The sequence below is a fragment of the Lithobates pipiens genome, unplaced genomic scaffold (genome assembly GCF_037356315.1).
Source record: "Lithobates pipiens isolate NorthernLeopardFrog02 unplaced genomic scaffold, aLitPip1_a1.2 Scaffold_18, whole genome shotgun sequence".
In the NCBI taxonomy this organism is placed as follows: Eukaryota; Metazoa; Chordata; class Amphibia; order Anura; family Ranidae; genus Lithobates; species Lithobates pipiens.
The window spans coordinates 594,873,312-594,894,790 of NW_027507758.1; the positions used below are offsets into that span (position 1 = coordinate 594,873,312).

The following is a 21,479-nucleotide window of genomic DNA, read 5'->3' on the forward strand; positions in this document are numbered from 1 at the left end:
AGCTCTGGCTGTATGTTTAGGTTCCTTGTCCTGCTGGAAGGTGAACCTCCGCTTCAGTCTCAAATCTTTTCCAGAGTCTAATAGGTTTTCTTCTAAGATTGCACTGTATTTGGCTCCATCCATTGCCCCATCAATTCTGACCAGCTTCTCTGTCCCTGCTGAAGAAAAGCACCCCCACAACATGATGCTGCCACCGTCATGTTTCACAGTAAGGATGGTGTGTTCTGGGTGATGTGCAGTGGTAGTTTTCTGTCACACATAGCATTTTGCTTTTAGGCCAAAAAGTAAAATTTTGGTCTCATCTGACCAGAGCACCTTCTTCCACATGTTTGCTGTGTCCTCCACATGACTTCCTACAAACTGCAAACAGGACTTCTTATGGCTTTCTTTCAACAATTGCCTTCTTCTTGCCACTCTTCCATGAAGGTCAGATTTGTGAAGTGCATGACTAATAGTTGTCCTGTGGACAGATTCTCCTACCTGAGCTGTGGATCTCTGCAGCTCCTTCAAAGTTACCATGGGCCTCTTGGCTGCTTCTTTGATTAATGCTCTACTTGCGTGGCCTGTCATATTAGGTGGATGGCCATGTCTTGGTATGATTGAAGTTGTTCCATACTCTTTTAATTTTCAGACGATGGATTGAACAGTGCTCCCTGAGATATTTGAAAGAGTGCCAGCATAAATAATGCAGTATAAAATGGTACCTTCGTCCGAGTAAAGTGCAAAGGAGGTTTGGGGGAGGCTGAAATGGACTTTAATGGTACAAAAGTGCTCCATGAGATGTTCAAAGCTTTGGATATTTTGGTATAACCCAAGCCTGCTTTAAACTGTTCCTCAACTTTATCACTGACCAGTCTGGTGTGTTTCTTGGCCTTCATGGTGCTGTTTTTTCACTAAGGTTATCTAAAAAACCTCTGAGGGCTTCACAGAACAGCTGTATTTATACTGAGATTAAATGAGACACAGGTGGACTCTGTTTAGTAATTAGGTGACTTCTGAAGGCAATTGGTTTCACTAGAATTTATTTAGGGGTATCAGAGTAAAGGGGACTGTATACAAATGCACGTCACACTTTTGAGATACTTATTTGTTTATTTGTAAAAAAATTGGAAAACCATTTGTCATTTTCCTTCCACTTCACAATTATGTGCCACTTTGTATTGGTCTATCACATAAAATCCCAATAAAATACATTTACGTTTTCGGTTGTAATATGACAAAAGGGGTATGGATACTTTTTCAAGACAATGTAAATCTTGATCTGAGAGACAGAAATTGCCTAATGCTGAAGGAACCCCTAGCAACCTCTGGAGGAGCCCTAGGGTTCCACGGAATCCTAGTTGAGAATCACTGTTCTACACCAACAGCAACAGAGCTACAGGAAGTGATGTCATCCTGCCAAGGACACCCTGTGATGTATACCTGGAAGTGTCTGGAGTAAATGTTAAGGTTGCACCATGTATGGTGGAGCCAGTTTGAAACAGTTTTTCAGCAGTACAGCCCTGGTGCATTGCATAATGCTCTTTATAATGTTAGTATATATTGATTGTTTTTAATGGTGCATTTCTAATAAAAGGTTTTACATTATATAAAGTTTTTTTCTCTTGCGGTATGTTTTATATATATTGAGGTGAATATAGAGGAAGCTGCTGCATTAGATATGGGTTCTCCCAAGGGAACAAAGCTTTGGGTGACCCGCTGAATTTAGGGGGTTGTGGATGTCCGGTGAGTATTCTAGAATGTTGGGTTTGGCAAGTTGGTTGAGTGACACTTGTTGCAGAATAGTTGAGAATAATACAAAGCACTTTATTGATTTATCGACCGTGGACACTTTATTACTGTAAGCACTTTATATTTACTGTTAACACTTTATTATTGCAAGCACTTTACAGTATATTTACTGTTAACACTCTATTATTGGAAGCACTTTATATTTACTGTGGACACTTTATTATTGGAAGCACTTTATATTTACTGTGGACACTTTATTATTGGAAGCACTTTATATTTACTGTTAACACTCTATTATTGTAAGCACTTTATATTTACTGTGGACACTTTATTATTGTAAGCACTTTATATTTACTGTGGACACTTTATTATTGCAAGCACTTTATATTTATATTTTTGTTGGCATTTTAGATTTGAAGCTCTTTACAATACCAAATTGTGGTATCTTATATCTGTTCATGGAATATGTAAGAATTTGGACTAAGGGAGGTTACATACAGATCTATGCAACGTACACTAGTGCTGTGTTCCTATAGAATGGGTTTTTGAACTTTGGTAAGTTTATTTTCAACAGCCAGGTTGAAACATCCTTAGGTTCAACATGCGTACCTAAAAGATAATATTTAATGTGATTATAGACTATTGATTTTTCCATGAACTTTCTCATCTCTTTCTTTTCTACATGGCACAGCTCAGGTGTACTTCATGCACTTCTTTACACCTCTGATCTTGAGACATTTCTGGTTCCTCTTTCAGTCTATATCCCGGCTGCAGTGTACAGAATCAAACTAGTGGTGTTCGCATTGATCATCATGGTTCCTTGCAGGCTCTGTATGAAGAGACAGAACAATCAGACATGACAATAACAGAAAACTGGAAGCAACATGGAAGCGGAGGGACAATGGGAACAGGTGGGACTTTGTGTGAAGCATGCAGTCTAGGGGAAAACCTACTACTTTATACATGAGTAGGTGTATTCAAAAATCATATCCAGGGGTTATAGTACCACTATCACTCATTGATCTTATTTTGTCGACCATGGCCTTAATGTATCTATTTAAGCAATTATACTATTATCAGTTGGTTTTCCCCTAGACTGCATGCTTCACACAAAGTCCCACCTGTGCCCATTGTCCCTCCCCTTCCATGTTGCTTTCATTAGATAGGGATGGAGATACAAGACCTATTGGTCTTGGTCTCATATAAAGTCCCAAACAATTGTTTTGTTTTTTTACTCAATAACTACATTGAATGTTATTGAATATATCTCCATTCCACCTTATGTGAGCAGGCACTATCTTTCAAAAGCGCTGTTTGACTATCTTTCGTAGGAAAGAAGTCAAACTGGTCTGGTAAGCAGATCACTTATGCCGCGTACACACGACCAGACTTTGAGGGATTAAGTCTGACAGACTTTCGACGGAGTTCTGACGGAGTTCTGACGGACTTTTCAAATGAGCGGACTTGGCCACACACAATCACACCAAACTCCGACGGATTCGAACGTGATGACGTACGACTGGACTCGAATAAGGAAGTTCATAGCCAGTAGCCAATAGCTGCCCTAGCGTCGGTTTTAGTCCGTCGGAATAGCATACACACGAGCAAATTTTTCGGTAGGAACTGGGTCCGGCAGAGTTCTGGCGGAAAAATTTGAAGCATGTTCCATTTCTAAAGTCTGTCAGACTTTTGCAAATCAAAAGTCCGTTGCAGCCCACACACGATCGAATAGTCTGCCGGAATCATTCCGTCAGACTTTGGATGTTGAAAAGTCCGGTCGTGTGTACGGGGCTTTATCCATTTGCGTTTGGGTGTCCATGTTTTCCTAAGCTTGGTGAAGGATCACAAATTTTTGTTGGAAGACGTCGTTATATTTGGAAGATAGATGTTTTCTTCCATACAACTTTTCTCTGTGGACTTTTATGGAAATTTTTCACTGATGTGTTTTTTATGCTAAATTTGTCACTTAGTTGGGACTGTATGTATTCACATTCTTTTGTCTTTTTAATATTTTTTATGTGATGATTTTTATTGATCAGTATGGATTAGGAATCAGTCAATGATTACCACTTATCATAGCGCCCCCTACACCCATTTCTTTCACAGTGACAGAGCTTAGCTTAAAGAAAAGATTCCAGAGGAGTAGGGAAAGTCCATCATTTCTGGAAGTCTCCCCCATTTGGGTGCAGAATGGCCAGGCCGCATTACGCTCTTTGGGACAGGTACCATTGGCACCTCTTGTCCCCCAATTATACTGCCACTTTGCTGTTACATCATGTGAGCATTCCCGGACAGGTTGCCTTCCCACGGGTCTGTTTTGTATTCCTGGACTTCTGTTACAATATATTCTTGTTACCGTACTTGGACTTACGTGTTTTCTGCCCGTCGCATCATGCTGCACCTTCCCACAAATAAGCAGGCCGCATACGAAGAAGTGACTAAAAAAATGCAAAGCTGCAGGTCCCTAATAATGGTGTAGCAAGGCTAGGATTTGACCAGGTTTAAGACACACTAACATAAGTGTATAGTGATACCTGGTTCTGGTTTCCAGCAATTCATGCCACAGATACCACAACACTTGTTCTCTCCAGAGCAATCGGCGTCACTTTTGCAGGTATAATCATTCCTCTTACAATAGATTTTGAGGGACGATGGACATTTTCCAGGTCTGACTGTGGAGAGAGGACAGAGAAAGTCAGCAATGTTGTACCCAACGAACACAGAACAATAGGCTCAATTCATGAAGCTTTATGCAAGGATAAGGATATTTATTTCAGCTATGTGACTGTTATTTTCAAACCTCTTTGGATTGGTTAAAAATAACTGTCACCTTTATGAAAATATGGATCCTTATCCTGGTGAATTAAATCTAATTAGTCAGGGGGAGTATAGAGGGACTGCTTTATACTCTGGCTAATGGCACATATTAAGAGTATTCGAACAATAAAGGACACCATTGGTATACACAGACGGTTTTTCAAAAAGACTTTACAGTGAAATGATTGCATTAACGTCAATATTTGCTTGATAAATTTTTTTTCCAGAACTCCCAGGAGCCAATTAAAAGTATTGCACCCTTAAAATCCTCCAAAAAAAAAAAAAATCCTATTTTCTTGACATCTCCTATTTTCTTGACTTGCTCATCCAAAAGCACCATGGGACTAGCAGTCTTTCGGGAATCAGAAAACTTTATTAAGTTAAGCAGGACACAACAAGATAGGTTAGTACTGATGGATTGTCAAAACAAGCCAGAGTATGGAAGTTTAATGAATTTATCATGCAAGGTCATAGGCCTTGTCTTTGTAATACACTGTAGAGGGCACGTACGGAGGTGATGACATGGTACTGAAGACCAAGCAGAAACCTGGGGAAAAATGAAGGGACTTTACAGTTCTGCCATGATACAGTGTTTGGTCACTTGCCAGGAGCACTGCCTGGAGTATTCCCAATACTGGGACTAGGGATTACTGGCTGTCCTATTGCCTATTACTCCCTGTTGGATGGGGTCATTAAGGCTAAGGCCCCTAGACATGTCTGAGTGAACACCAGCTCTGGGTGAAGTTGTATTTAGTGAAAACAGGTCATCCTACAGCAGAGACACCACTGCAGTCCAAATAACCCTCCAACCAGGGCCATGTTAATAGCATCATGGGTCCCTGGACAAAGTAATGCTCTGGGACCCCTACAATGTAGACAGCGCAGGTAAACAGACTTCAAGTAGGTAGGAGGCAGACAAGCGGAGCTGCCCCTTTTGGGTGGCTCTCCGCATTAACTACATGAACATTCATTCTGTACAGCAAAGAAACAGTGTGAAAAGACTACATACTAGTGGTGCACCATAATTTTGGCCTCCGAAAAATATCGGCCGAAAATTGTGTTTTTGGCAGGGCGACCAAAAGAACAAAAGTGCAGATAATGGAAAAAGGGGCGGGGACGTCTCGTCGGGTGCTGCACATGCATCATCCTGCTGCGCCCCTCATAGTCTCCCCTCCCTCCTGTTCTTCTCATGAGTGTCATGAGATACAGCCTCCCCAGTGACTGGCAGCGTGATCTCATGCTGTGTGCCAGAGATCTGAATCACCGTGCAGCTACTGTAACAATATCCTGCCTCCTCTTGTGATAGACAGCACACTGATCTACTGCCAGGAATCATTGCGCTGTGTGTCATAAGAGGCGGGGCATTGTTACAGCGGCTGCACTGCGATTCAAAACCAGCTCTGACACACAGCATAGGATCGCACTACCAGACACTGGGAGGCTGTACATGATGGGCACTGGTAGGCTGTACATGATGGGCACTGGTGGAATGTACATGATGGACACCGGCGGGCTGCATGGCATGGTCACTGGCGTGCTGCTGAATTTGATGGGCACGGGCAGGCTGCTGCATCTGACTGGTAGGCTGCATCTGACAGGCACTGGTGAAGTTGCATTTGATGGACACTGGTGAGGCTGCATTGATCTCTTGTATCATGTCTGCAGTCTCTGACCACCATCTCCTGTATCATGTCTGCTAGAGGTGCACCAAATGGAAATTTCCATTCCACTTTCAATATTATTTGTTTTAATAAGCGCAGCTTTTTCTTTTCTTTATCTACTGGAGTCTATTGTTGCTGGCTGATGGGGGAATGGGGGATCTGTTGCTGGCAAGGGTCTATTATCATGGGGAGAATCTATTGTTAATGGAGGATGGTTGCGAACAAGGCCATAACATGTGTTGTACCCAGGGCTGCTGTTAGAAATAAAGGGGCCCCATTTTGCTTATCTGACAACACCCCCCCCCCCCAATAATATCAAATTATATTTTTGCTAAAAATACAGTAAAATTATTATTATGTGAGATATTTACCAGCCCCTTCCCCTGCTCTCCATTCTCAAACACCTCCTTGTGTGTCTGCAGCAGCTGCTGGTGTGAGGGGAGAGGGGGGAAGCTGCCAAAGCTGCAGGGAAAAGGGGAGCATACGGGGCCCAGAAAACAGGGGGATGGGGATGCTATAACTGATCCTCCTGCAATACAGCTGGAGAGAGAAGCCGGCAGCGTTGCAGGGCGAGATAGAAAGAAGAGGATTGTTGTGTCTACAGTAAGACAGTACAGCCGGCCCTCCTACTCAGCAGGTGCCTGGGCCCCCCTTGTGAACTGATGGGGCTTGGGCCCGGTACAGGAGGGTCGGCTGTACAGTCTTATAAGCAGCTCTGGCTGTACCTACCTGCCTTTTATGGAGCATCAATAAATTTGGATATATTTAAGAACATGTATGGAGCTGTGAATCATCTTCTACTAATTACTGTGTTGATGGAGGGGTCTGTTGTTGCTGGGGAAAATCTACTGTTGCTGGGGACCTATTGTTGTTGTGGTGTATCCTTTGTTGCTGAGGTGAGGGTCTATTGTTGCTGACTAATGGGGGATCTGTTGTTGCTGGCAGGGGTCTATTATTGCTGGGGAGAATCTATTGTTGCTGGGGGTCTATTGTTGTATCTTTAGTTGTTGGGGAGGGAGGGTATTCTACTGTTGCTGGCTGATGGGGGATCCGTTGTTTCTGGCAGGGGTTTATTATTGCTGGGGAGGATCTATTGTTGTGAAGGGGTCAGCTGTTGCTGGGGAGGATCTGCTGTTGCTGGGGGTCTATTGTTGTTGCAGTATATCTTTTGTTGTTGAGAGGGTCTGTTGTTTGCCAAGGGGATAGATTGTTGTTGGGGGGGGGGGTCTATTGTTGTTGGGTTTATGTTTTGTTGCTGGGGGGGTCTATTGTTGTTGGGTGTATGTTTTGTTGCTGGGGGGGTCTGTTGTTGTTGGGGTGTATCTTTTGTTGCTGGGGGGGTCTATTGTTGTTGGGGTGTGTCGCTTGATGCTGGGGCTGTCTATTGTTGCTGGCTGCAGGAGATCTACAGTATTTTAATTACTTTCTTGTTATCATTAAAGTGATACTAAAGGCTCATATGTTTTTACCTAAAATAAAAGGTTTAGACTTACCTGCTCTTTGCAAGATTATTGCACAGATTGGCCTCTTACCTTGTCTTACAGAGTCTCCCACCGGCGCTGTCTGCTCCTTCTCTTCTGGGTTAAAAAAAATGACCATAGTAATAGCGTGAATGAAAGTGGCTTGTAAATTATTTTACTAAATAAACTGACCCCCCCAAGCCATTATAGATTCCCTTTAACCTCTAAACTCATTCATAACTGGTTTCATACCAGCCATAACCAAAGCATGGATATTACTTTGACACCAGCAATCTCTTCAAATATCTTTGGAAAGATTTGGTGCTAAAATACTAGGATAATTAATTGACACAGGCATTTGATAGTCTTTGATATCTGTTGAGCCACAATTTACACAATAGGTGGTACCTGGTGCCGGGTCCCAGCAGGTCCTCCCACATATGTTGCAGCACTTCTTTGTCCCGGTACAGTCGCTGTCACTGGAACAGTTATAGGTGGGCTCTGGATGGCACTTGGCTTTTATGTCTGGGCATTGGCCGGCTTTGACTGCTGAGAGAGGATAGAATGTGAAAAACATGATGGCGCAAATAAGCAGGCTACAGACGAGGAGGTGACAAAAGAAACAGCAAAGCTGAAGGTCCTAAATAGTAGCATAAGTTATAGTGATACCTGGTTCTGGGTTCCAGCAGTTCCTACCACAGATATTACAACACTTTTGCTCTCCAGAGCAGTCATCATCACTTTTGCAGGTATAGTCAGCCCTAACACACTGGATTTTAAGGGGCGATGGACATTTTCCAGGTCTGACTACTGTGGAGAGAGGACAGAGAAAGTCAGCAATGTTGTACCCAACGAAAACAGGACAATAGTCATGAAGCTTTACACAAGGATAAAGATCTGTAGCTCAGGTAAGTGTCTGTTATTAAAAATAGATTTTTTGACTGGAGCTATACTTTAAAAATGTACCAGTTCAAAATTACAAACAGATTCTACTTAACAACAAACCTACAGTCCCTGTCTTGTTTGCACCACCTGTATACTGCTGTTCAGAGTATATAGGGCCTAGGGGCCCCACGCCTTTCCTTTTTTTAATTTGGGTGCAGGGTTCCCCTTAATATCCATACAAGACCCAAAGGGCCTGGTAATGGGCTGGGGGGTGTACCCATGCCATTTCTTTCACCGATTTTAATCCATATTGCCGGGACCAGACATTACATTAAAGCTGCAAGTAGTTTTAAATGTCTTTTATTCCTTTAATAATGTCATTTTGTGCAGGCACTGTTCTAAGCATGAGAAACAAGGGGCACTTTACAGGCATACTATAGACACTCCACAGGTACGATATTTAAAGGAATATTTCACTTTTTTTTCACTTTAAGCATCATTAAAATCACTGCTCCCGAAAAAACTGCTGTTTTTAAAACTTTTTTTGCATTGATACATGTCCCCTGACACAGGATCTGAGTCCCCAAACATTTTTAAGACAATAACATGCATATTAATATTTAAAATTTGCACTTTTGATTTCGAAAGCACAAGTCACGTAGACTTTAATGGGGTTCTAAAGTTCGCACAAATTTTCGGTCCGTTCGCAGGTTCTGGTGCGAACCAAACCGGGGGGTGTTCGGCTCATCCCTATTGGCCATACACAGGTGAAATTTGCTTTCCAAATGTTTATTCAACTTTCTAATAGTTAATGGGGTCAAATTGCTGATAATTTTTGACCACAGTAAAGAAAAAATTGAAGGAGCAAGGTGGAAATTTTGCACAAAACTGAAATCCTAACTGTAAATGTGGTTTTCGTTAAGGAAATTCCATTAATTCCATAAATTAATGATACAAGCAATCATCATTTTGGAGTACTTTTGAACAACTTTAGTCAAGCCCCTTCCCCTGCTCTCCATTCTGAAACACCTCCTTGTGTGTCTGCAGAAGCTGCTGGTGTGAGGGGAGAGGGGGGAAGCTGCCAAAGCTGCAAGGAAAAGGGGAGCATATGGGGCCCAGAAAACAGGGGGATGGGGATGCTAGAACTGATCCTCCTGCAGTACAGCTGGAGAGAGAAGCCGGCAGCATTGCAGGGCGAGATAGAAAGAAGAGGATTGTTGTGTCTGCAGTAAGGCAGTACAGGCGGCCCTCCTACTCAGCAGGTGCCTGGGCCTCCCTTGTGAACTGATGGGGCTTGGGCCCGGTACAGGAGGGTCGGCTGTACAGTCTTATCAGCAGCTCTGGCTGTACCTACCTGCCTTTTATGGAGCATCAATAAATTTGGATATATTTAAGAACATGTATGGAGCTGTGAATCATCTTCTACTAATTACTGTGTTGATGGAGGGGTCTGTTGTTGCTGGGGAAAATCTACTGTTGCTGGGGACCTATTGTTGTTGTGGTGTATCCTTTGTTGCTGAGGTGAGGGTCTATTGTTGCTGACTAATGGGGGATCTGTTGTTGCTGGCAGGGGTCTATTATTGCTGGGGAGAATCTATTGTTGCTGGGGGTCTATTGTTGTATCTTTAGTTGTTGGGGAGGGAGGGTATTCTACTGTTGCTGGCTGATGGGGGATCCGTTGTTTCTGGCAGGGGTTTATTATTGCTGGGGAGGATCTATTGTTGTGAAGGGGTCAGCTGTTGCTGGGGAGGATCTGCTGTTGCTGGGGGTCTATTGTTGTTGGGGTGTATCTTTTGTTGCTGGGGGGGTCTATTGTTGTTGGGGTGTGTCGCTTGATGCTGGGGTTGTCTATTGTTGCTGGCTGCAGGAGATCTACAGTATTTTAATTACTTTTTTGTTATCATTAAAGTGATACTAAAGGCTCATATGTTTTTTACCTAAACTAAAAGGTTTAGACTTACCTGCTCTTTGCAAGATTATTGCACAGATTGGCCTCTTACCTTGTCTTACAGAGTCTCCCACCGGCACTGTCCGCTCCTTCTCTTCTGAGTTTGCCCCCCCCCCCCCAGCAAGCCGAGCCCAAAGACACACAAAGTGTGGCTCAGCCACACCCCCTGATCCCTCCTCACTAAATTTGACTGACATCAGCAGAAGCCAATGGGTCCCACTGCTGCCTGTGTGTCCTGTGAGAAGAGGATGACAAGAGAGTGGGGATGCAGAGAGGCACAGCGCAGGATCAAGAGAGAAGCCTGGTAATGTAATATTTTGGTAGGTGGGTTTGAAGGAACAGCAAATGGAATTTTTTCTTTTACCTTAATGCAGGTAAAATAAAATCATATCAATTATATTTGAATACAGCGTTGCATGACCCCGCAATTACAAGTTAAAGTAGCACAGTGCTGAGTAGCAAAAAATGGCCTGGTCATTAATGGGGTAAAAAAACCTTCTGGAGCTGAAGTGGTTAAAAAAATGACCACAGTAATAGCGTGAATGAATGTGGCTTGTAAATTATTTTACTAAATAAACTGACCCCCCCAAGCCATTATAGATTCCCTTTAACCTCTAAACTCATTCATAACTGGTTTCATACCAGCCATAACCAAAGCATGGATATTACTTTGACACCAGCAATCCCTTCAAATATCATTGGAAAGATTTGGTGCTAAAATACTAGGATAATTAATTGACACAGGCATTTGATAGTCTTTGATATCTGTTGAGCCACAATTTACGCAATAGGTGGTACCTGGTGCCGGGTCCCAGCAGGTCCTCCCACATATGTTGCAGCACTTTTTTGTCCCGGTACAGTCGCTGTCACTGGAACAGTTATAGGTGGGCTCTGGATGGCACTTGGCTTTTATGTCTGGGCACTGGCCGGCTTTGACTGCTGAGAGAGGATAGAATGGGAAAAACATGATGGCGCAAATAAGCAGGCTACAGACGAGGAGGTGACAAAAGAAACAGCAAAGCTGAAGGTCCTAAATAGTAGCATAAGTTATAGTGATACCTGGTTCTGGGTTCCAGCAGTTCCTACCACAGATATTACAACACTTTTGCTCTCCAGAGCAGTCATCATCACTTTTGCAGGTATAGTCAGCCCTAACACACTGGATTTTTAGGGGCGATGGACATTTTCCAGGTCTGACTACTGTGGAGAGAGGACAGAGAAAATCAGCAACGTTGTACCCAATGAAAACAGGACAATAGTCATGAAGCTTTACACAAGGATAAAGATCTGTAGCTCAGGTAAGTGGCTGTTATTAAAAATAGATTTTTTTGACTGGAGCTATACTTTAAAAATGTACCAGTTCAAAATTACAAACAGATTCTACTTAACAACAAACCTACAGTCCCTGTCTTGTTTGCACCACCTGTATACTGCTGTTCAGAGTATATAGGGCCTAGGGGCCCCACGCCTTTCCTTTTTTTTATTTGGGTGCAGGGTTCCCCTTAATATCCATACAAGACCCAAAGGGCCTGGTAATGGGCTGGGGGGGGGGGGTGTACCCATGCCATTTCTTTCACCGATTTTAATCCATATTGCCAGGACCAGACATTACATTAAAGCTGCAAGTAGTTTTAAATGACTTTTATTCCTTTAATAATGTCATTTGGTGCAGGGACTGTTCTAAGCATGGGAAACAAGGGGCACTTTACAGGCATACTATAGACACTCCACAGGTACGATATTTAAAGGAATATTTCACTTTTTTTTTCACTTTAATCATCATTAAAATCACTGCTCCCGAAAAACTGCTGTTTTTAAAACTTTTTTTGCATTGATACATGTCCCCTGACGCAGGATCTGAGTCCCCAAACCTTTTTAAGACAATAACATGCATATTAAGATTTAAAATTTGCACTTTTGATTTCGAAAGCACAAGTCACGTAGACTTTAATGGGGTTCTAAAGTTCGCACAAATTTTCGGTCCGTTCGCAGGTTCTGGTGCGAACCAAACTGGGGGGTGTTTGGCTCATCCCTATTGGCCATACACAGGTGAAATTTGCTTTCCAAATGTTTATTCAACTTTCTAATAGTTAATGGGGTCAAATTGCTGATAATTTTTGACCACAGTAAAGAAAAAATTGAAGGAGCAAGGTGGAAATTTTTCACAAAACTGAAATGCTAACTGTAAATGTGGTTTTCGTTCAGGAAATTCCATTAATTCCATAAATTAATGATAAATTAATGAAATTAAAATCATCATTTTGGAGTACTTTTGAACAACTTTAGTCAAGCCTCTGATGGCTTTATCAAATGTACTAATGAGATTTTACATACATTCGTCATTCTGACCACCACTGTAAGGCTGCTTTCACACTGGGGCGGGAGCAGCGTCGGTGGTAAAGCGCCGCTATTTTTAGCGGCGCTTTACCGTCGTTTTAGCGGCGGTGTGCGGGCGCTAGCGGGGTGGTTTTAACCCCCGCTAGCGGCCGAAAAGGGGTTAAACCCGCCTGCGGCGGTATTGCCGCGGTGTCCCATTGATTTTAATGGGTAGGAGCGGTATAGGAGCGGTGAATACACCGCTCCTTCACCGCTGCAAAGATGCGGCTAGCAGGACTTTTTTCACCGTCCTGCCAGCGCATCGCTCCAGTGTGAAAGCCCTCCGGCTTTCACACTGGAGTTAAAGGGGCCGGTTTTTTTCAGGCGTTACACAGGCGCTATTTTTAGTGCTGTAACGCCTGAATACCGCCCCAGTGTGAAAGCAGCCTAAGGGTTGCATTCTTACTGACCATAAATGTAATGGACATTTTGCCATTGATCACCGTCAAACTGTTTTTTGCAAGGCTTCCCCCCGAGACCTGAAAATTTTAGGGGTTCCTCTTGGGTAAAAAGTTTGAGAATAGGCTGATATAATAGATTGTGCAGGGTTTAAGGATGAAATATTATGGAGGTAGGTGCTAAAACCCAAATTGAAAACCCAATGTTGGATCAAATTGGACTTGCATTAATACAATACAAAATGTGCAATCCACTAAGATATAAGGGTAAAAAAACAGAACTCCAGCCAAAGATATCCAGAGAATTCCTCTTAGTGTGTATCATACCCGTTCAGTCATATCCACCTTTCAGCCAGCAGTTCTGATATGTTTAAGGGCCATTTTCGTCAACTTTCTTCAAGGTAGGATGCCATATTTTTGTTCAGCCCTTCCAATTTACACAGGCTTGGGATGAACATGTGTATAGCCACTTTAAACACACAAACTAGGAACTATTGAGACAGCAGCCAATTAACTTACCAGCACGTATTTTCTTTGGATAGTCTGAGAAAACCAGATACCCAGGGGAAAACCATGCAACCACAAAAAGAACATGCAAATTCAATTCAGATACTGTCCTGGCCTTTAAGCGTTAAAACAAGGACTGACCACAAATGGTGCTAACCACAAACCACTGTGCTGCCTTCCCTCACAGCCCTTTTTTTCTACCACTAGATCTACTATTGTTGGGGGGGAGTCTATTGATGCTGGGGGTTTCTTTCTGGAGTGGATCTACTGTTGTTGGGGTGTATCTATTGTTCCCTGAGAGGACCTATTGTTGGTGGAGGGGTATGTTATTGCTGGGGGGGATATATTTTTGCTCAGATGTCTATTGTTGTTTGGGTGTATCTTTTGTTGCTGGGGGGTCTATTGTTCCTAACAAGGATCTATTGTAGCTGAGGGGTCTATTGCTGGGTTGTATCTTTTGTTGCATGGGGGGGTCTATTGTTACTAAGGAGGATCTAATGTTTAGAACAGTCCCTGCACAAAATGACATTTAATGGAAAAAAAGTCATTTAAAACTGCTTGCGGTTTTAATGTAATATCTGGTTCCGGCAATATGGATGAAAATCATTGAGAAAAATGGCATGGGTAGCCCCCCCTGCCCATTACCAGCCCCTTTGCATCTTGTATGGATTTTAAGGGGAACCCCGTACCCAAATTAAAAAAAGGAAAGGCGTGGGGCCCCCGGGCATTATATACTCAGAATAGCAGTATACAGGCGGTGCAAACAAGACAGGGACTGTGTAGGTTTGTTGTGTTAAGTAGAATCTGTTTGTAATTTTTAACTGGTACATTTTTAAAGTGTAGCTCCATTCAAAAAATCTATTTTTAAGCTTTTTGGAAAACATGGGAAGGGTTATCACCCCTGTATAATTTTTTTTGCCGTCTGTCTTTTTTCATCTCACTTCCTGTTGTCTCCTTCCATTTGCAAGTAGGAGACGTTTGTAAGTTGGATGTTTGAAAGTAGGAACCTGCCCTATATGCTCTGCAGAAATGGGGGCCTAAGGTGTTGGTGTTGCCACAACACTGTAAGCCCTCAAAGTGACTCTTGGTGGGTGCTGGAGTGCCCTGCTGTGAACGATTATATCAAGAAATGTAATTACATGCCATTGTTGAACAGTGGTAGAAAAATTGGGCCTTTGGTGGTTGTGGTGGTGGTGCTGGTGCCACAACACTATAAGTCCTCACAGTTACTCTCGGTGGGCGCAGGAACGGGCCCTGCTGTGAAATATTATATCAAGAATTGTAATTACATGCCCCTGTTAAACAGGGGCTGAAAAATTGGGCCTTAGGCGCTGGTGCCACAACACTGCAACGTCTCCCATTTACTCTATTTGGAATACAGGAATGAGCCCTGCTGCAAAGCATTGCGTCAAAAATTTTAATTACATGCCCCTGTTAAACAAGGGCTGAAAAAATTGGCCTTAGGCACTGGTGCTGGTGCTACAACACTGCAACCTCTCCCATATACTCTAGCTGGAGTACAGGAATGAGCCCTGCTGCAAAACATTGCATCAAAAATTGTATTACATGCCCCTGTTAAACAGGGGCTGAAGAATTGGGCTGGTGGCATCACCCAGAACCAAAAATGTTCTTCCGAGATATCAGCGGGATCATTAAGGAGGAAGAGGATAGGCAGTCAACATAACAGGACATTCACTCAGCATCAGCATAGGCAGTTTTGAAGGGATGTGACATTTCAAAAAATATTATTCGGTTACATCAGCTTCAGGTGCTTGGTAGCTGGTGGTGATCCAAGACTGATTCATCTTTATGAAGGTCAGTCGATCAACCGAGTCGGTGGATAGGCGCACCCTGTGATCGGTTAAAAAGCCACCAGCAGCACTCCGAAAGAATACTGGATGCAGGACAGGCCAGTAGCTCAATTGCATGCTGTGCAAGCTCTGGCCAGTGATCCATCCTCAAGACCCAGTAAGGCAGAGGATTTTCGGTGGGAAAGGTGTCCAAGTCTGACCTTGCCCCTAGGTATTCCTGCACCATGTAAATCAGATGCTGGCGATGGTTGCTGGAACCGATCATACCTTAGGGCTTCGGACTAAAAAATTGTCTGAACACATAGGTCAGACGGCCACCTCCACCGCTCCTTCTGTGACTGACCGAAGCCTCAGCAACACCTTGTCCAGGACCAGGAGTTTGTAACCTCCCAGTCTCTGGGAACGCATTGCATAGACCTTTCTGCAAGGTGTCCCGGAGATGTCTCATCCCCTGCTCCCTCTGCGACAGCAAGATAAGGTCGGCAACCTTACCCTTGTACCGTGGATCAAGGAGATTAGCCAGCCAGTAATGGTCCCTCTCCTTCATCTGCAGAATACGACGATCCCTCCGCAGGCTTTGCAGGATCAGCGAGGCCATGCAGCGTAGGTTAGCTGAGGCATTCGGTCCGGAGTCCTTTGGGTCACTAAGGACAACATGATCCACAGCCACCTCCTTACAGCAACATACAAGTCCACGTGTTTCTTGTGACTGTAAATCATCCCTAAAAGACTGCTGCTGCTGATGCTGAGTGCCAGGCTCCACCTCCATGCTGACACAAGCCTCCTCTTCCTCCTCCTCTTCCTGTGTTATGGGTGGGACAGCAGGAACACTGTCTGTATAAAGGGGGCCTCTGTTCTGCCTCAAGTGCCCTGTCCATTATTCCATGCAGCGTATGCTCCAAAAGGTGCACAAGAGGAACAGTGTCACTGATGCATGCACTGTCACTGCTCACCATCCTCGTGGCCTCCTTAAATGGTGACAGAACAGTGCATGCATCCCTGACCATGCCCCACTGGCGTGGTGAAAAAAACTGAGCTCCCCTGACCCTGTCCTGGTGCCGTAGTCGCACAGGTACTCATTGATGGCCCTCTGCTGTGTGTGCAGCCACTGCAGCATGGCCAACGTTGAGTTCCACCTGGTGGGCATGTCACATATAAGGCGTTTCTTGGGCAGGTTCAACTCCTTTTGGAGCTCAGCCAGCTGAGCACTGGCATTAAATGATTGGCAGAAATGCACACAGACTTTCTTGGCCTGCCTCAGGACATCCTGTAAGACTGGCTACCTGCCCAAGAACCGCTGCACCACCAGGTTAAGGACTTGAGCCACACAGGGCACATGGGTCAGTTGTCCCTGTTGGAGGGCAGAGAGGAGGCTGGTGCCATTGTCGCAAACCACCATTCCTGGCTTAAGCTGGCGTGGCATCAACCACCTCTCGGCCTGCCCCTGCAGAGCTAACAAAATATCTGCTGTGACACACCTAATTCTACACCTTCATTCCTCTCAGTGCAGGTTTCAGAGAGGATTGAAGATCTAGTGGGGTTGGAGATCCCAGCTGATGAGGAGCAAGGAGAGGTCCGCTTTGTTCTTTGGTGTGGGTCTTTAAGGTACGCTTGCCAACGAACTGCATGGCAGGTCAACATATGTCTGGTCAAGCATGTGGTGCCCAAGCGGCTGATGTTTTGGCCACACGAGATACGCTTGAGACATATGTTGCAAATAGCAGCGGTGCGATCTGATGCTCTGGTCTCAAAAAAGCCTGCACCAAAGAACTTTTGGAGTAACGTGCAGAGGCAGCGCCCTGCACAGACGGAGCTCTGCGGTGGTATTCAGCAGGTGTGCTGCCCCTAAGCTGGCCCCTGGAGGACATCCTGCCTCGTTGGAGATGTGCCTCCCCCTCCTCCTCCTCTCTCCTATCAGGCACCCACGTGCAGTCAGTGAACTCATCACCCCCTCCCTCTTCATCACTGGAGCTAACCTGGCAGTATGCTGCAGCTGGTGGAACATGACTGCCAGATTGCTGTCCTTTTTGAGCATCTCTTCTCTCTGCGCTCACGCTACTACCTTCCTCTAGCTGGGTATCATCATCAGAGCCTTCAAAATGCTGGGCATCCTCCTGGAGCGTGTACCCAACACTGTGTTCAAACAGTTTGGGGGACTCCTCAGGAGGACATGGTGGGTCTAGGGAAGGAGTGACTGATGACATTGAGAACACCAATAATAAAGGGTAGATACAAGTGTACACTGTGCTGTGATGGAGGCACACAACATGCACTAACTCCTGCAGATGCCTTTATTATAGAACACCAGCAAAAAAGGGTAGATACAAGTGTATATTGTGCTGGAGGCACACAATACCCACTAACTCCTGCAGATGCCTGTATTAAAGAACACCAGCAATAAAGGGTAGATACAGGTGTATACTGTGCTGTGCTGGAGACACACAACACCTACTAATTCCTGTAGATGCCTGTATTAAAGAACACCAGCAATAAAGGGTAGATACAGGTGTATATTGTGCTGGAGGCACACAATACCCACTAACTCCTACAGATGCCTGTATTAAAGAACACCAAAAATAAAGGGTATATACAGTTGTATATTGTGCTGGAGGCACACAACATCCACTAACTCCTGCAGATGCCTGTATTAAAGAACACCAGCAATAAAGGGTAGATACAGGTGTATACTGTGCTGTGCTGGAGGCAAACAACACCCACTAACTCATGCAGATGCCTGTATTACAGAACACCAGCAATAAAGGGTAGATACAGGTGTATACTGTGCTATGCTGGAGGCACACAGCACCCACTAACTCCTGCAGATGCTTGTATTAAAGAACACCAGCAATAAAGGGTAGATACCGGTGTATATTGTGCTGGAGGCACACAACACCCACTAACTCCTGCAGATGCATGTATTACAGAACACCAGCAATAAAGGGTAGATGCAGGTGTATACTGCGCTGGAGGCACACAACACCCACTAACTCCTGCAGATGCCTGAGAAAAGAACACACTGTCCCTCCCTATCCAGCTCTTTCTTGCACGCCGAAACACACTACACAAGGCCGCCACGCTGGCGACCTTATATAGTTTGGGGCGTGTACTAAACCTCCTGAGCTATAATTGGCCACAAGCTTCCTGCCTGTGGCCATTTATGGCTCTCCTCGCTGCCGATGCTGTAATTGGCCAAGCATGCGGGATCACAGTGCATACTTGGCCAATCATGAGCCAGCAATGCACTGCGATGGAGCAGTGCAGAGTTCTGGCTTCGCCGAGCGGGCGAACAGCCGGTGTTCGACTCGAACACCAAGCTCATCCCTACTGGGGGGGTCTATTGTTGTTGGGGTGTGTCGTTTGTTGCTGGGGGGGGCCTATTGTTGCTGGCTGCAGGAGATCTACAGTATTTTAATGGCTTTTTTGTTATCATTAAAGTGATACTAAAGGATCATATGTTTTTACCTAAAATAAAAGGTTTAGACTTACCTGAAATTTGCAAGATTATTGCACAGATTGGCCTCTTACCTCATCTTACAGAGTCTCCCACTGGCGCTTTCCGCTCCTTCTCTTCTGAGTTTGCCCCCCCTCCAGCAAGCCGGGCCCATAGACACACAAAGTTTGGCTCAGCCATACCCCCTGATCCCTCCTCACTAAATTTGACTGACAGCAGCAAAAGCAAATGCGTCACACTGCATGCCTGTGTGTCCTGTGAGAAGAGGATGAGAAGAGAGTGGGGATGCAGAGAGGCACAGCGCAGGATCAAGAGAGAAGCCAGGTAATGTAGTATTTTGGTGGGTGGGTTTGAAGGAACAGCAAATGGAAGTTTTTTTTACCTTAATGCAGGTAAAATAAAATAAAATGATATAAATTATATTTGGATATAGTGTTGCATGACCCCGCAATTACCAGTTAAAGTAGCACAGTGCTGAATAGCAAAAAATGGCCTGGTCATTAAGGGGGTAAAAAAAAATTCTGGAGCTGAAGTGGTTAAAAGAAATTACCACAGTAATAGCGTGAATGAAAGTGGCTTGTAAATGATTTTACTAAATAAACTGACCCCCCAAGCCATTATAGATTCCCTATAACCTCTAACTCATTCATAACTGGTTTTATACCAGCCATAACCAAAGCATGGATATTACTTTGACACCAGCAATCCCTTCAAATGTCAATGGAAAGATTTGGTGCTAAAATACTAGGATAATTAATTGACACAGGCATTTGATACTCTTTGATATCTGTTGAGCCACAATTTATGCAATAGGTGGTACCTGGTGCCGGGTCCCAGCAGGTCCTCCCACATATGTTGCAGCACTTCTTTGTCCCGGTACAGTCGCTGTCACTGGAACAGTTATAGGTGGGCTCTGGATGGCACTTGGCTTTTATGTCTGGGCATTGGCCGGCTTTGACTGCTGATAGAGGACACAATGTTAAAAACATGATGGCGAAAATAAGCAGGCTACAGACGAGGAGGTGACAAAAGAAACAGCAAAGCTGAAGGTCCTAAATAGTAGCATAAGTTATAGTGGTACCTGGTGCTGGTTCCCAGCAGGTCTTCCCACATATGTTGCAGCACTTCTTTGTCCCGGTACAGTCGCTGTCACTGGAACAGTTATAGGTGGGCTCTGGATGGCACTTGGCCTTTATGTCTGGGCATTGTCCGGCTTTGACTGCTGAGAGAGGACAGAATGTGAAAAACATGATGGCGCAAATAAGCAGACTGACTAGAGATGAGGAAGTGACAAAAGAAACAGCAAAGCTGAAGGTCCTAAATAGTAGCATAAGTTATAGTGATACCTGGTTCTGCGTTCCAGCAGTTCCTACCACAGATATTACAACACTTCTGCTCTCCAGAGCAGTCATCATCACTTTTGCAGGTATAGTCAGCCCTAACACACTGGATTTTAAGGGGCGATGGACATTCTCCAGGTCTGACTGTGGAGAGAGGACAGAGAAAATCAGCAACGTTGTACCCAATGAAAACAGGACACTAGTCAGGAAGCTTTACACAAGGATAAAGATCTGTAGCTCAGGTAAGTGGCTGTTATTTTCAGATCTCTTTGGCCTGGACAAAAATACCTGTCACTTTTATGAAAATATGTATCCTTATTCTGGTGTTTTTACCTGGGAATTGAGTCTAATGTGTCAGAAGAACAGGTAGGTAAATGTATACTCTGGATAATTGTGCCCATTAAAGATATTTGGATACTAAAGAGAACCATTTGACATGAGCAGATGATTTTTCCAAACTTAACTTTACAGTGAAATGATTCACTTAGCCTTATTGTCACCATTTGCTTGATAAAAAACCAAACAAACCTTCCATGAGGGTATGGACCAATGGGAGTGTACAATGTACAGGGATAGGGACAATTGTTGACACACACTCAGGTTGAACTGGATGGACTGGTGTCTTTATTCAACCTTACTAACTATGAAACTATGAAACTTCCATAACTCACAGGAGCCACTCAAATCCCATTGCACCCTTAAAAACCACCAGAAAAAAACCCTTCCTCTTGACACCAATGCATTTCGATAAAATTACATACCTTGCTGAAATGTCACAATTTCTTTTTTATACCAATGTACAGTGGGATCCCAATGTACAGTGGGACTAGCAGCTATTAAAGAATCAGAATAGATTAAACCTGATGCACAGGATAGGCCTTTCTCAACCTTTTTTCCCCATAGAGGAGCTCCAAAAATAATTTCCAGGTCTTGGGGAACCCCTCAGTTCACCAGAGGCCAGTGGAAAGAATGTCCCTTACATTTGTGGACAGTGGGAAGAATGTAGCCCTACCCCTGCAGGAAACTCTATTTAATTTGGGTCCTCTACTTCTGTTCCAGCCGTGTGAGGCCTCAACCTCATTGACATCACCAAT

The 21,479-nt window shown here is 44.2% G+C and overlaps 1 protein-coding gene across 12 annotated transcripts in view; it reads right to left on the reverse strand.

Annotated features, from left to right (window-relative positions):
• Nucleotides 1-1,785: 1,785 nt before the first annotated feature.
• The window catches only part of LOC143989174 (uncharacterized), a 61,827-nt gene continuing 42,133 nt past the window's right edge, over nucleotides 1,786-21,479 (reverse strand). The window contains exons 5-14 of one of the 12 annotated variants that reach the window (XM_077489208.1): nucleotides 20,392-20,529; nucleotides 20,127-20,267; nucleotides 19,866-20,006; nucleotides 11,562-11,699; nucleotides 11,301-11,441; nucleotides 8,339-8,479; nucleotides 8,078-8,218; nucleotides 7,742-7,786; nucleotides 4,266-4,403; nucleotides 1,786-2,560 (exon numbers count right to left, since the gene is read on the reverse strand). In XM_077489208.1, coding sequence (XP_077345334.1) covers nucleotides 2,520-2,560; nucleotides 4,266-4,403; nucleotides 7,742-7,786; nucleotides 8,078-8,218; nucleotides 8,339-8,479; nucleotides 11,301-11,441; nucleotides 11,562-11,699; nucleotides 19,866-20,006; nucleotides 20,127-20,267; nucleotides 20,392-20,529 — 1,205 coding nt within the window. In that variant the 3' untranslated portion in view covers nucleotides 1,786-2,519. Of the gene's footprint in view, nucleotides 2,561-4,265; nucleotides 4,404-7,741; nucleotides 7,787-8,077; nucleotides 8,219-8,338; nucleotides 8,480-11,300; nucleotides 11,442-11,561; nucleotides 11,703-19,865; nucleotides 20,007-20,126; nucleotides 20,268-20,391; nucleotides 20,530-21,479 lie in introns of all 12 variants that reach the window. The other 11 variants (XM_077489209.1, XM_077489207.1, XM_077489206.1 and 8 more) reach the window with 11 other exon arrangements.